At 45.5% G+C, this 15026-nt stretch overlaps 1 protein-coding gene across 1 annotated transcript; it reads right to left on the bottom strand.

Annotated features, from left to right (window-relative positions):
• Window positions 1-2356: 2356 nt before the first annotated feature.
• LOC144935610 (uncharacterized) lies at window positions 2357-9222 on the bottom strand. Its single transcript, XM_078862434.1, has 7 exons — window positions 9201-9222; window positions 8867-8945; window positions 6950-7126; window positions 4371-4550; window positions 3045-3187; window positions 2778-2889; window positions 2357-2578 (listed from the first exon to the last, which is right to left on the bottom strand). The coding sequence occupies exons 2-7, from the start codon at window positions 8924-8926 to the stop codon at window positions 2357-2359; spliced, it is 894 nt and encodes a 297-aa protein (XP_078718560.1). The 5' UTR covers window positions 8927-8945; window positions 9201-9222.
• Between the last annotated feature and the right edge of the window lie 5804 nt (window positions 9223-15026).

The following is a 15026-nucleotide window of genomic DNA, read 5'->3' as shown; positions in this document are numbered from 1 at the left end:
AAATACATGTATGTTGAACGTCTTTCGCACCGTACGCGAGCCAATCGTGCTAATTGGAGGAAATCAGCTCAAGGTGCGGGTGATGTGTGGAGGCGGATTTTGGAGAAGCCTTCATCCAGCAGTCGATTGTGGAGCACTTACAGACAGACCGTTTTATACAAATGTGTCCATTATTGTGAGCCAACAGTGTACCTCATTCAGATGTTTTCATGACAACAGGTGAAGGAATTTGAATGGAAGGGAGATCTTTGCTGCTGGGTGCATCTACATAAAAAAAAACGTAATGGCATGAGCAATTCTCCAATGATGTACAAAGTGGCTATTTAACTTCTGGTCTTTGAATACAAACTGCCAGATGTTCTAATCTTTCCCCCTTGGCAGTCTACTTCTCAACGATCTCAGTTACGCCATGTAATATTTCAGAAAAAAAAAACACATTGTAGAAGATCAAATACGTGGTTCGCCAAACTGTGATATCATCGACAGAAAATAATTCTCAACCGAAAACACTTACCGATCTAGCACGATGGAGCTTATCCATGCCCAAAGTAGTTCCGCTTGAAGAGACATCACTTTTTCCTCGTTAACAAAGTCCCTTTTCAGAGGAGGACGGCGACAGGTTGAGACGGCTTAAACTGTGGTCAATAAGTTTACAGGCGCGGGAAGTGGATTCCGGGATCTCTGTTACGTTACCGCGTGGGATTCCTATTAATAAAGTGAGGAATGGGGACCTGTCGCCATTACCCGGTGATTAATGGACACGGCGCAAAGCGATTACGGCGGAGGGCTGGCCGGCACGTGGGGGCCGCCCCGTGGACACTCCCCCGTGAGCCCTCCAGTAATTTGTTTCAGGATTATGAGGCCGGCTGGAGATTGCCTGGGGATAAGTGGGCCCAGAGAGCTTCCCAAACAGATTTGTACGGCATCGAGGCCGCGCCTCGCGCTCAGCACCCTGTCCATCTCGCCGGGCGCATGATAAACGACGCGTCCTGTACCGCCGCGCTGCCGGGAAGAGGGGGGGGCCCGCGTCCAGTTTCCCCGCCGATTTTTCCGCCTCCCCCATTACTCAGTTAATGAAACAAGTGGGGTCATTTATTGCGTGGCCCGGAGAGTTAGGAGACCTCTTCACATAATTAGGCTTTGGTCAATATCCACCAGTTGTTGACTATTGAGTCTGCACGGGGATAGCCTCGCTGCTGTGCCGCTGTAACTAGCCATCAAGTGCAAGGCTAATTGATCTCACCAGATAATTTCTTGAACAGACACGGGACACTGCTGTTTTCTTGCCAAGCACAAATTGTGCCTCTACTACTGGATTGCCCACAGGCTAACAAAATTCCGTGCTGGAACTTAAAAAGGAGAATTTCAATAGAGCATGTGCACACGGAATTGTGTGTTTTTTATATTCGGAAAAGTTTGTACAAAAAATGCGTAATGTGCACTTCAGTGTGACTTTCAATTACGTTGTTCAATTTGTGGCTAAATACCTGAATTCTGAGCATAATCGCTTCCCAAGGCAGAGGTTTTAAAACAAATAGCTGTATTAACGTATGTAACACACCTTGGGGCAAAGCGCTTCTATGTGTTTTCGGCTCGTACCGCGTGTTGTTCACCACAATGTCCGACGTTTCACTCCACATGCTGACAGCTCTTTCAGGAACTACATTAAGCAGTTCACATCACTCAGTGCAACCCGAAAACACGACGGCGAGCGACACAGCACGACCGCACAAAAACCTACGCGTTATTACACTTTGGTGTAACTTTTCACTATTTTTCTCGCTCAATTTTTACGCAAAGTACTTGAATGCGAAGACCCCGGGGGGGCCGGCCCAGGACACACGGTGGTGGGACGACGTCGCTCGGCTGGCCTGGGAACAACGCCTGGGAATTCCCCAGGAAGGGCGAAAGTCTATCGCCAGGGAAATGGAGATCTGGGCCACCCGACTCAACACGCAGCCGCCACGGATTGAGAAACGATCGAACGAACGAACCTGAACGTTGAGGACTATTGCTGGCTGCAGTCGAACTCATCACAGGAAAGTAAGATCTTAGGTAAACGGTGTGTGACAATACTCGTGGTCTCCTCTCCGTAGGCTTGTTGATGTCAGGCAACCTGGAACTGCAATACAGTTTGTGTTTTTGTTAATAAATTGTGTGGAACGATGAAATCCGCTCGTGCTGGGTGGATTATTACATGACAACATCAGAGATGGCGATAACTGGGGATGTTTTTCATATAGCAGTGGCATTGAGTAGAGCTACTGACAATGAACACATCTACCGCATTGAACAAAAAAAAACCTGTAATTTTGTGGATTTATTTATTTTCAAGTAACGTGACACCAAACAATGTTTACCTGACATTTTGGTGGCCAATGACAACGCGGCACAGGTCCATCTGTTGGATTCTTGGCAAATTCGCGCACGTGGTTGGGGCCGGACGTTCCTCGTCACCGGCAAAAACAGGAGGCACCGGAGCACGTAATGGCCACCAGTCTGTGGAGTCCATGGCTTGGCACGCAGAGCTGCCAGTTACGTTGATGGATTTTGACCTTTGCGCGTCTTTAGTATTAGACTTGTGAGGACAAAACAAACAAAAACAGCTGTAACTTCGCAACGATTGTCAACGCTGCCATTGCGGTGTGCCGTGTGAGGTAAACACATGGCAGCATGACGGCCATCATTGCGCTGTTAACAAATACCGTATTGCGTAAGCAAATGTGGACTTTTAATGTCACCGTTATTGCAATTACGTTTTCGAAATGCAATATTACCTTGCTTGTGTATCCATCTGTTGCAGGTTTATTATGCTGGCACATCAGAGGAGCACGTGTACGCGAAACCAGATGTGTTTGGTATTCTTTTCCTGGTTTGAAACGTAGTGACCTACAAGGAGGAAAAATATGAAATTGGGGGAGGGGGGAGGGGGGAAAGAAAATGTCAGGATATTTTTTTCTTCCCATTTTGGAATAAGCACTCTGATGTTTTGTAAAACTGCAGGGAAGACTCGTGAGGTGCGCACAGCCGCTGCGCTGGGACACCTGTCTGCCGAGGCAAGGAGAGGCTTCCGCAAGAAGAGGCCGGAATGCGTCTCGACAACACTCATGCACGCCGTGAGGAAGCCGGCGGTCCGCCGCCGCTCCGCCCCGAGAATCTTCAGCCTCCGGCTCCAAGTCGAGGTCCACTGCAAGAACAACATCCTGCATAATGCACGGGCATATTATGACTTTGAAACCCCCCGCCCACCTCCTACGCATTCAACAAGTAATGACTAATCCCATATCTGCATTTCCCATAAATATGCTAAATTCATCTTGATATGCAAATTATTTTGTCAAGGCGCTCTTCCCCCCTCCAGCCCAGCTTAAATATACGCTGCCAAGCGTGGTGGTGTTTCATTCAGACGCTGTCTTTCCGACAGCCCTGTTCTTCACCTGAGGACGGCTGCTTGCGTTGTGGCCGAAACGTCGTGAGAATTATTTTATTATGTTTTATTTTTATTATTATAGTATTTCCCTTCTACGTGACTTTATCGAAAGAACCAAGAAGAGAAACATGTAACAATAACGTTTGAGTCATAGAGGGTAACCAGAGCCTCGGGTGGGGTTGGGGGGGGTCCTAGACATCCAGGTTGCTGGGAACACAGTACGGTTGACTAATCACCGGGCCATCACTCCACCGTTTTGCTAAACTATTTGTTAAACACTGCTGCAAGTGAATAGAATGTCCAGCAAAATTATCAGCATCACCATTCACAAACATCATTTGCGAAATGTGATCACACTACACAGGATAATTGTTTTTTAACCCTTTTATCTGGCAACAAAACTGACACCTTTTTTTTTACAAGGAGTCATGTTTGCATTGACCACAATACCTGCGGTCGGAATGCAAACAAAAAACACAACTCTGATAATGTATGCACTGTCCTTGAAATGTATTGGTCCACACCCGAGACGGCTTTTCTTAGAGCCTAGTCTCACATGGTGTTGGATCAGATGACGCCAAAAGGCTCAGGTATTGTGGTCAATGCAAACATGACTCCTTGTAAAAAAAAGGTGTCAGTTTTGTTGCCAGATGAAAGGGTAAAAAAACAATGATCATATTTTGCTACTGGCCAAGGAGGTTCCAATGGCACACTACACATGTTCAAACTTGTATACTCTTTTCGTGGACTACACTCTGGCAAATGGAGAATTGTATTCAATCTTAGCTGCCTGCTCCATGAACGTGCAACCAACCCAAAGTGTTAGAGAATGGCCCACGGAATCAGTTATCACAGAACTCCTTCTGAGATTCATTTTAACCTACAAATATCTAATGGGCCTTTTGATGAAACGTGAAACTGTATACAACTGCAAGCTCACCTCCATGCGGTGGTTATACAAGTTGCTTCGGACCCTCGAGACAATGAAACTTGTCTCTCCCGATGATCGCAGATTCTGTTCCATACGCTTGTTTTGGACTTGGACACGGTATTTGTGAACGAGGCAGGCCAGCCTCTCTCTCTGTAGCATGGTGTACTGCTCCATGGCATTCACAATCACCTTCGCAATCATGTGCACAACAGCATCAACAACCCCTGTAAAAATAAATACCTAACAGGATTATGTTTTTTTCAGGTTTCACAACAAGATACGTGAGTGCTTCTCTGATTAAAAGGTAAAGGTGCAGCCCTGCAATTGCTCGTTCACGCTACTGCTGGCGGAAGGGTCCTCCACTAAGGGAGCTCTAGAGAGTCCCTCTGGAGGGTATTTTTCCCACTCTTTTACACCGGCCAGACATATTGGAAGAGGTGGGAGTACGCACTTCTTACGTGAACCCAAACAATCTTAATTTCGTAGCGCGCGGCAATTGGTCGCGCAGCTTGACGTTAGAGTTGCAAGGAGGGAACGGGGTCAGTTGCCTAAAGCCGTGCCCCTTGCATCCGCGGGTCCCCCCCCCCCCCCCCCTTTTAACGGAGCTGGAAAACGCAAGTTGAAAATTTGCTCAGCAGGAGGTTACTCTTATCACAAAGGGCGCAATTACCTCTATGTAATAGGCTACTCTATCAGTGCACAAGACGACCACTGGCAGTGCTACAAAAACACACGAAGCACATTATCGGAGGCTTGCTAAGGTGCCGTTAATTGGCACCTGCAATTAATGAAGCAGATTTTATTATTTCAAAAAAGCATTTTCCGTCAACGCCATCCCATTCGGTGCATATATATATCCATAAGTGTTATTTAAATGATTTGCAAGAATTCCAGGGTTATATTTGACCACGTGCTCAACTGTTGTTGGTAACACTATCAGCGCTTGTAATGTCATCCAAAGGTTAATTAGGGCTATGTTAGAACCACCTTCACCTGCTTATCGGACGCACACAATCCCATGCACTCACCACCGTTGTTTATTTTCCACAATCTGCGTGGAATTAAGAAAACGCGCCCGCCCTTGTCATCGCCTCGTCCTGGTTCGGTGCAAGAAACTAGACTTAAGTTAGACAAAATCCACCACGATCAGAGTACGCTATTCCAGTGTGAAAATGATAAAAAAAAATGTAAATAAGAAATCTATACTTTGTTAATCCACTGCTGGATAATGTCTTTATCATTCCGTGTCGGTCTTGGGGCCCGTTTAACCATACTTCACCACTCTGGTCAGTGCAGCTTGGATCCCAGGACTGGATGTGATAACACATTCCTGCGGAGGGAGCTGGTAGGAACGTTGGGTTACTCGGTCAATGGCCAGGGTCAACGGCGGCGTGGTGTATTCCGCAAATATGCCCGACTGTGAGGGCGGGCACAAGCCGGCGTCTCCCCACCCAGCCCCTCTCCACCCTCCCCACCCTCCCCTCCCCACCCAGCCCCTCCCTCCCCACCCAGCCCCTCCCTGCACGACGGACACAATAATCCCCTGTGGGGTGCTGTAACCAGGAGGTTCCTACCAGTATCACCCGCCACTGATGATAGTTGTGGCCGGATATTAAACTCACTGCACCACCACTGCCCCTATATGTTTATGCTTGGCTAGTAATTACATAAATATGTAACCCCGTATGCCGTTCATAAAAATAGAAAAACAGTGTGCTTTGTCATTACATGGGCACTTTGCACTGTCATTTGCAAGCTACCTTGAGATGCCTTTTAAAAGTTGCTGCTGCAGACGGTTTATCATTCGGAGTGGAACATTTTAGGTAAAAGCAATTATACAAGGAAACTGTTCTGTCTCCACATATACATTTCTTGTTAATGAATTCAGCAATGCACGAGTTTATGTACTGCATCGCCCTTGGCATTCACTGAGGATTCATGGTTTATGTGGAGTACCCTTGCCAATGACATCTGGAATCCAACAGCATTTGCTTAGTTTAACACTGATTGGCCGTGTCGGGTGGTGGAGGGTTACGACACATTCATAAATAACGCGATCTAAACCCAAAAACGTTGATTATGAGCATTTTCTTAGCAAGCCTGACTTCGAATGGCAGGACCTCGAAGGTCGAAACCAGTGCAGAGTTTCCTTTTGTAAACAAATACGACTTGATAACATCGGACTGAAAAGGGTGATTGTTTAATGCATAGATGTATCATGGGCACGGAATGGAGCTTTGCTTGTTTATATTAGCAGGTTACATTTAATGTCATCAGATTTATTTTTCTTCCACTTAGGAGCCCATTGACAGCGCAAGCATCTTCCTGCATGGCGTGGCCTGGGAATTAAAGAACACATTTTGGTTTCACCTATCATCGCACTGGGTCGATAAAACGAGTACCACTTTGTCGGGGAAGGCAAAACTTGTTGTTCTGTGGAAAGCTCTGCTCTTGCCAGAGCAATGCGGAAATCCCATCGCAGGCTCAGGGCCGTAAACGGCGGCTGAGCGCTTCCTCAAATACGAATTTGATCAGGGAAGCACTTTGACTTTGCTCGACTCTATCGAGGCGAGTGGCTCCCTCCTCACCTCGCACACGCGAGGATGCAGTCGCCCGTCCCGGATGCCGCGTTTGAGGACCATCGCGTTGTGCTGCAAGTCCATCCACGTGAAGTGGATGCAGCCGTACTGCCCAGCTTCCACCTGCAGCACGTCGTCGGCAGTGACGCGACACTTCTCCAGGTCTTCGGGCCGTGTTGCTTGGCCCTGTGAGATGCAAAGGGCTTGAAAGAATTCCATTTAATTTGCGTTTGTGAGCTGGCACGAGCACTGTCGTGTTGTTTGTTTCGGTTGACTTAAACTCACATCCCTTTGTTAATCCACTGCTGGATGGAGGGCCTCCCCATGCTGTCTCACACGTGGGAGGTTGTTTGACCATATTTCACCCGCGCCGGTCAGTGCGAGATTCTGAATGGTTGGAGCCCAGGCCACTGATGTTAGCCGTGAACGGGTATCAAACTCAGGCCACGAACCACTGCACCACTGTTAATAATTGACAACCTTGACATATGCAACGTATGCAGTGATAAGGCAAAGGGTGCTTGCTCGTTGCCATTGCTGACGGAGGGACCTTCAAGTTCAAGTTCATTCATTAGGTATAGCCCTGTGAGCCATTCGGCTCTTGAATCGGGTGCATCCGCAACAAACAAAAAACAAAAACATGAACAAAAAACATCTTTAAAGTGAATATGTGACTAAGTGCAAACAGAAAATCCAAGAAAAGACAGCAAAATATTGCAGAAAAAAATCACCGTACACCAACGCTGTGTGCAAAAATCCCAGTAGGATGCAAGTCAAACAACCAACAACAACCACAAGACAACTTAGATTAAGGCCATCAGTTTAACTCTGTACTACAACAAACAAACATGGCTAAACCAATACACTTTTCGAAATCACCAAAATAAAGACATGAAAGCAATGAGAGCGGTACTCTGGAGAGCCACTCTTCTAAAGCGACTTTTGGCCTACTCTTCCATGCTGGCCAGAGGCCTTGGAAGAGGACTTTAATGAGAGCGTACTCGAAACACCGAAATTCACTGCAGGTGTACAGTACTCTGCGTCGTGAAGAAAAGTCTGGAAACGTTCACACAAAAAAGTTAAAATGGGACCTTTTCGTACCCACAGACAAACGTGTACACGCCGTATCCAGGCTACTAAATACACAGTGCGTGTGGCATTTGCAACACAGCTGCACATTATTTTAGTTCGGCAAAAAACAAATACTGTGCGCGCTGACATGAAAGTACAGTGGGGTGTTTGAAATACACTACTTGATATAAGTTCTCTGCTGATCTTTGATCAACCTATAAGGCAAGACATTTGAAACCCCACCATCACAGAAACACATGTTGCTCCACAGATATTTATGGCACAAACGCTTTTCCACCACACAGGCGTCTGTAAATAGATATGTGCCCCAGCAGTGTAAATTGTCATGCCCATGATCATTTCGGAAGCTAAGCAAGAATGACCATAGATAGTGTTTCGATAATCGGCTGCTGTTGGGGAGATTATATAGTGGGCAGCATAGGGCAGGGCAGAAAACTAAATGTATGTACTGTACTCTTTGTTTTTTTCGGTAAAGTCACGTAGGTAAAAAATTAAAATAAATGAATTTTTTAATCTTTTTAATTAATTTTTTTACCGACGTGACTTTACCGAAAAAAACAAAGAGTATGAATCCTTGCAGTCACGAAAACTCCAAATCTAAGTGTGTACTGTACTATGCTCCCACGTCTATGTTCCCCAACGTTCACCAACCCTCACTGACCGGCGTGGTGAAGTATGGTCAAATAACCCCTCCACAAACCCTCACGCCATGGAGAGACTTTTATTTGGCAATGGAATCACACGCAACAAAAAAAATGGCTGCACGTGTGTTTAGGATGTGGTGGCGGTACTGACACAATCGTGGTTCGGTTCTCTCTGTAGTGGGTGAGCGACCTCCTTCGCCTGGGACAGCTCTGCCTCCGCGCGCGGGTCCACGATGTGCTGATGTTTCATGCCCCCTTCACGGTGCTCCCTGCGCCAAGAAGGAAGGGCAGAAGAGTTATAACTGCGGTTCGTAAATTGCGGGTCCACTGACGTTATAAACTGGGTCACGCGCGCCAGGCAATTTATTGGCACTTAAAACGTTACCTGTGTTATGAAACGGGGAAAGCACATTTCACAAAAAATGTCCAAACACGTTCTCTCAAATTTATATTTTATTTTCATGATAAACAGTGGCACGTGACACGAGAATTAGAGGACAAGCCAACTGTCAATACAGACTCACAATCCGTGCAGCCTTGTTTGCAGTTCCGCTCTCAAGGTATTCTCAATGGTGTTTTCGTGGCAAGAGAAGGCAGATTCAGAGCTGCACAGTCGTTGAATTGCTGGGAGAGAAAGAACGATATGATGTATGTGCAAAAAATCATTCCAAGAAACATCGTAATGTGTATTTATCGCTTAGCCTTGTAAACACATCTCTGGGCCGGTCCATCGCTGGATAAGCCAGTTTTTCATCAAAATGACCACTCTTCCCATTGTCTGTTTAAAAGACCTTTTCATTGCTCAGCGATCAGGCCTCTTCACAGCTACTCTTTCACAGTTAACCCTTCCAGTGATCGTACCTGTGAGTAGAGTAGCCACTTTAATGCAAAAAAATACACCGGGGGAATTTCATGGAAATATCTCACAATATCTGAAGAAGCGGAGAACTACATGTAAATGCATTGTCTGGAATGGTGAATTATTAGACAACAGATAAATACCGCGACTTTTAAAGACATTGTTATTCATTCATTTGTACAGAAAAGCCCCACTGAGTTTCAAGACATCTTGAGGTGGTTCCTGCTATGTTTTGCAGCAGACGGTGACATTTTATATGCAGATTTTCCCCAATTGAGTAATATTCAGGTATTTTTTTCAATATTTTTGCAAATTTGGACCTTGACGCCAGCACACATAATCAGGATCCCTTAACATTGACTGTGAAGAAGACGGCACAAATGTAACGACTAACACGCCCGCAGAATTAACCATGGTGGCTGTGGCGCTGTAACCGTAAAACTCTGCTACAAATTGGAAAAACTGCGACCACTCGACCAAGTCACCGCCCATGTCCCGGAATGACTTACATATTTCCCAGGGCAAGCAGGCTCAAAAGCAGACAATCCTCGAAAAAACTGGAAAAACCAGCCGGCACCGTGAATGGCGAGATGTTAACGCCCTCGCCTGGTATGCAGGAGGTCGTGAGTTCGATCCAGACGCTGACGCCTGCTGTATGTTTTGGAGTTTGCGTGTCTCTCTCCCCGTGGTCGTGTGGATTATTCTCCTGGTACCTCCCGGTTTTCCCCTCCACATTTAGAAACGTGCGTTTAGAGTTATTTGGCTGCTATTAATGCCCTCGTGATAAGCCACTTCGTTGAGCTATTATTTGTGGCCAGTTCGCTTCTGAAAAAGAGCTATTTATTTCGATTTAAAGCTTTCGTGACTGCAGGGATTCATCTTCTTGGTTCTTTCGGTAAAGTCACGTAGAAGGGAAATAATAAAATAATAAAAATAAAACATATTAAAATAATTCTCACGACGTTTCCCTTCTACGTGACTTTACCGAAAGAACCAAGAAGAAAAGCTATATAGCTCAGTTGGGGTCTTACCTGGTAAAATAAAATAAAAAACAGTTCATAGTTTAGTTGAGGTGGCAACCATACCTGTGAGGGCGCTCGTCAGAAGCTGTTGGCTGTAGAGCTCAAGCCCACAGGGCAGTGCCGGTAACTCCCCAGAAACGAACTCCACGGCCGGGACAGGAGGCAGCAGTTCCTCCGCAGAAGTCCCTGCACAAGGGAGCAGCAAGGGCACGAGACGCCTGTTGGAAATATACCGCCGTGCAAAGTATTCATGCCGAACGACAGGATATTGACAAGGACAATGATGATAGTCATCAGCAGCCAGCCGCCATCATCAATCCACTCGTGGATGAAGGCCTCCACAAGTTGTCGTCATGTCTCACCACGGTCCTGCGATGCCACAATCCATCGAGCGTATGCCATGCAAAATGTTCCATCTCCGTTGCGGTTGTCCTCTCTGGTTGCCACTCTGTCATTGTTCTTGGCCTACATTGGCCATGCGTCCTGTCCAAGCCCACTGACTTTCTTCTATTTGGTTTCTCTCACGAATGTTCTCCAATCCATGTGCTTCTCTCTCTCTCTCTGCATCTCAGTGTAATTCCAAGCAAATCACCTTTACATGCTTCTGTTGATAAGTTTAAAATGTTGTTTAATTTTCTTTTCTAAAAGATATATACTGATTAACACCTTTATTAAGTTTGGAACATCGATATGTTTGTTTTTATATGATTACGTTCAGTCATGCTCAGAATGTCGAATCATTTCCTGATAAGTTTAATACTAGAAAAACTTCCGGTGAATATGAGAAAATAAGTCTGCATTTCATATCAACGTAATTCCCTGCTCAAATGAGCATTGATGCGATGCTTATTTCCTATTTATAGCCTTGAGCCAGTGGTAGAAATTCCACATTCCCATGGTGGGAATGAGTCGCTCCGCAGGGCAACCAATTTTCTTCACCTGAGGACGGCTGCTTGCGTTGTGGCCGAAACGTCGTGAGAATTTAATAGTTTTATTTTTATTATTTTATTATTTCCCTTCGACGTGACTTTACCGAAAGAACCAAGAATAGGGCAACCACTGTTGTCCTTTTTGAGAGGCCCTCCGATAATAATAATGATAATACAGAGGTAGGAAACAGCACGTTCGACGCGACGCGTTTCACCTGACTCTCGCAGCACGCGGCTCAGAAACTCGTGGAACCTCACAAGGCCTGCGTACACCCGGTCACGCTGTGGCCCCGACGCCGGCGACGAGAGCCGGGCACCGGCATCAGCGCGGGCGAAGTCTAGGACAAGACAAGAGAAATTCATTTTCGCCGGGGGCAGAGCCGAGAGAATAAATCATGGCCTTTAGGTCAGGCAGCTGGCTCAGGCGATAAGGAAGCTGGAACACCCAGGGCAGACTCCCGTTGCCTGTGCCCTGCACAGACAACAAAACAGCTTAATCAACGGCCGGACAGAGGCGTTTGGCTTTTCTGCGCACACCCTTTGAGGTAAAGTGCGACCAAATACGGAGCCGAGTTTATGTGTCCCCAATGTCCAGAACTGTCACTTTAAAGCGTGTATATTGGCACTGTCACGATTTTACAAGCGTGGGACTTGACACCACTACGCTGGGAGTAACGCCGCCGTTCTTGTATTGAGAAAGAGTTTTGACAGGCTGCGTGGATGAAGATTAACTCGGCGTCTTTAAAGCTGGCTTGCTCTTTTTTTCTTCCAGCAATTAATACGCCGTCGTCATTATAATGCACACGGTATGTACGAGAGGCTCGCGATGTCAACAGAGCAACTATGATGATGAGTTTAACCGCAGACTTGTTGGCAATGCCGCGCTGGTGACAGACGCAGGAGGTGCTGACTGCAGGTACAAAACTTTAGCATTGAGCCCCAGGCAGGAAATGAACGCGTTTGCACAAAGAGTTAATGCCCCGTGATTAATGTTGCAGTTGTTTTAGCTGCAACTTTAAATGGTGATAAATCTTACTTTGAAAAAATTATCTGATGTTTCACAATGCACATTTATTAATGTGATGCACCGTGAAAGCAAATGTACTTTTTAGCTTGGACAAATGGGTAAATTCTCACTTTTCTATATTTTAATCGAGAAAAAAACACAGTTTCCACGTAAAAACTGGGAATGATTCAGCACATGTTTACCGCAGTGTACCATGTATTGCAGTAGCCACGGTTTACACTACGAGAAATACTATTGCGGTACTGACATGGCACAAATTGAGTATCACATTAATTATTGACATCATAAAAATTTAAGCTTTTACAGACTTTTGAAACACCATGTACATTTAACGACATGCAATTACAATTTGACAAAACACTGTAAACATTTTACCGTCCTTTCCCCACACCTCTTATTAGCAGTTGGCTTTGTACGGTGCAAAATAAGTCCAACGTACATACTTGCTTTCGACATTACACATCGGAACACCAGCTTCTGAACAAACGCAAACGTTGAAAATTTCCAATCTGCTGCTGGCTGAAGGCTTCCCCGCCCCGAAGCTGTCCCCATCTCTCACGGCCCTGCGATGCAACAATCCATCTAACGCCTGCACACCCATGAGCTGGTTTCAGTCTCAACGCAGCTCGGAAAACGTTAACATTTTCTTCTAAAAGCATCGCCTTCAAGCATTTCGCTATTAGATTGTGGCCCTAATTATCGCGCTCTGTCGGCTGCCCGTGCCTCGTATCTCGCAAGGTGCCCACCGTTTGGTCGTCGAGCGGCAGGCTCGGGGCGGACGGACTGCACGGGACTCCACTTTTCATTAGACGGTGGCAGGAGCCTCCCTCGAGTTGCAGCGTGTCCGTTTGTATCTGCCTCCAGCTGTGCCGACCATCGTTCACTCGCATGTAATGAACACGAAGGGGCTCGCGACCAGCCTCCTCCATGCCAAATCTGTCACATTTCAATGTATTCGCCATTGCGTTGAGCGTTTGGCATAATTTAAATTGAGCTGAAAAACGGACGCGTGCAAGAACGGGATGACGGTGGGCACGTGACGCTCGCCGTCGTCGCGGGACGCAACGCCGCTGCAGCAACGTGACCACCAACTCTGGTGCATCATTCAAAAGAGCGGAATTTTTTTTTATTTTACCATTAAAACAACAAAACAGCTGTGTTAAGATGTTAAAACACCAAACTGAAACCTTTTACAAGGAATCACGTCTGCATTAACCACAATGCTTGTGGTCAGAATGCAAACAATATACACGCAATATATGCATTGTCCTTAAAACTGATTGGTCCACACCAGAGACAGCTTTCTTTTGAGCCTCGTCTCAAACGATGTTAGACCAGAGGTGTGGACAATGCATATATTACACTGGTCAACACACTTTTTTCTGGCATAAGGTATTCCAACGGGTTTAAGGTAATTTTGGGGTGCTGATTCCAAATCTGGCATCAGTTTTTGTCTATCACATCAGATTTATGAGATATCAAATATTGCATTTTCAACAAAAACTGCAGAAGAAAGATATTAAATAAATGTGGATATCTACATAAAATGATATTATAAACACACTATCCTAAAAATACAGCACCATATTTTAACACTAAAGCAGTCACTGACTCGCAACAACTTGCAATCATAAGTGACAGAGTTAATTTTGGGTAAAATCAATGAAAATGGGGTATGCCGATAGCATAAAAATGATGTGATAGAGCAAATCTGAGATCAGATTTGGAATCAGCACTCTGAAATTAGTCTAAAACAGCTGCAAAAGTCCAGGCCAGAAAAATATGTTTTTTTTTGGTTGACCAGTGTTATCAGTGTTTTTCCTTGTAAACGGTTTAAGTTTAGTGTTTTAACATCTAAACAACTGCTTTGTTGCCAGAAAAAAAGGGGAAAATCCTATTATCATATTTTGGTACTGGCAAAGGAGGTCCCATGAAATATAATTAAATGTGCCAACCCACTGCTGGATGGAGGCCTCCTCATGACCCACGGATTGATTTACAACCCCTATCAGTCCACTGCTGGTTGCCCCGTAGATCCATGGGGGGTTGTTTGACCATAGTGCACTGCACTGGTCAGCGCAGCGCGGTGAATGGGATTGGGGCCAGGATTGGTTCAGACGTCACTCGCCACTGACGCTAGCCGTGGCCAGAAATCGACCTCAACTTGCCAGATATTTTTAGCACCAGCGTTCCACACCCCACAACCATGAGCATGGTCTAAATGTTCTTAAATATACACGCAATTTATGTATTGAAAAAAAAATCAAGATTATGTATAGAAAGTCAGTTGTTTTTTAATTAACCTGAAAAAAATCGTATTCGCCTATTGTCATATTCTTGGTTCTTTCAGTAAAGTCACGTAGAAGGGAAATGATAAAATAATAACATGATAAAACAAAAAAATTCTCACGACGTTTCGACTGCAATACAAGCAATCAATTTTCTTGCTGTGGATTTCACACCTGAAGAAAATTTTCTTGCTGTGGATTTCACACCTGATGATGATTGCTTGT

This window comes from Lampetra fluviatilis, chromosome 13, assembly GCF_964198595.1.
Source record: "Lampetra fluviatilis chromosome 13, kcLamFluv1.1, whole genome shotgun sequence".
Lineage (NCBI taxonomy): Eukaryota > Metazoa > Chordata > Hyperoartia > Petromyzontiformes > Petromyzontidae > Lampetra > Lampetra fluviatilis.
Note: the sequence above shows the minus strand (reverse complement) of the source record. Positions and strands in the feature narration are given on the sequence as shown.

Bases quoted from the DNA above. Each gene is read 5' to 3' on its own strand.
- LOC144935610 (XM_078862434.1), bottom strand. From the start codon at position 8,926: ATGAAACATCAGCACATCGTGGACCCGCGCGCGGAGGCAGAGCTGTCC. The intron at 7,127-8,866 runs GTCGCTCACCCA...TGCATCTCACAG, and splicing joins AGCTGTCCCAGGCGAAGGAG to GGCCAAGCAACACGGCCCGA. The intron at 3,188-4,370 runs GTGAGCTTGCAG...TTGTTCTTGCAG, and splicing joins TGTATAACCACCGCATGGAG to TGGACCTCGACTTGGAGCCG.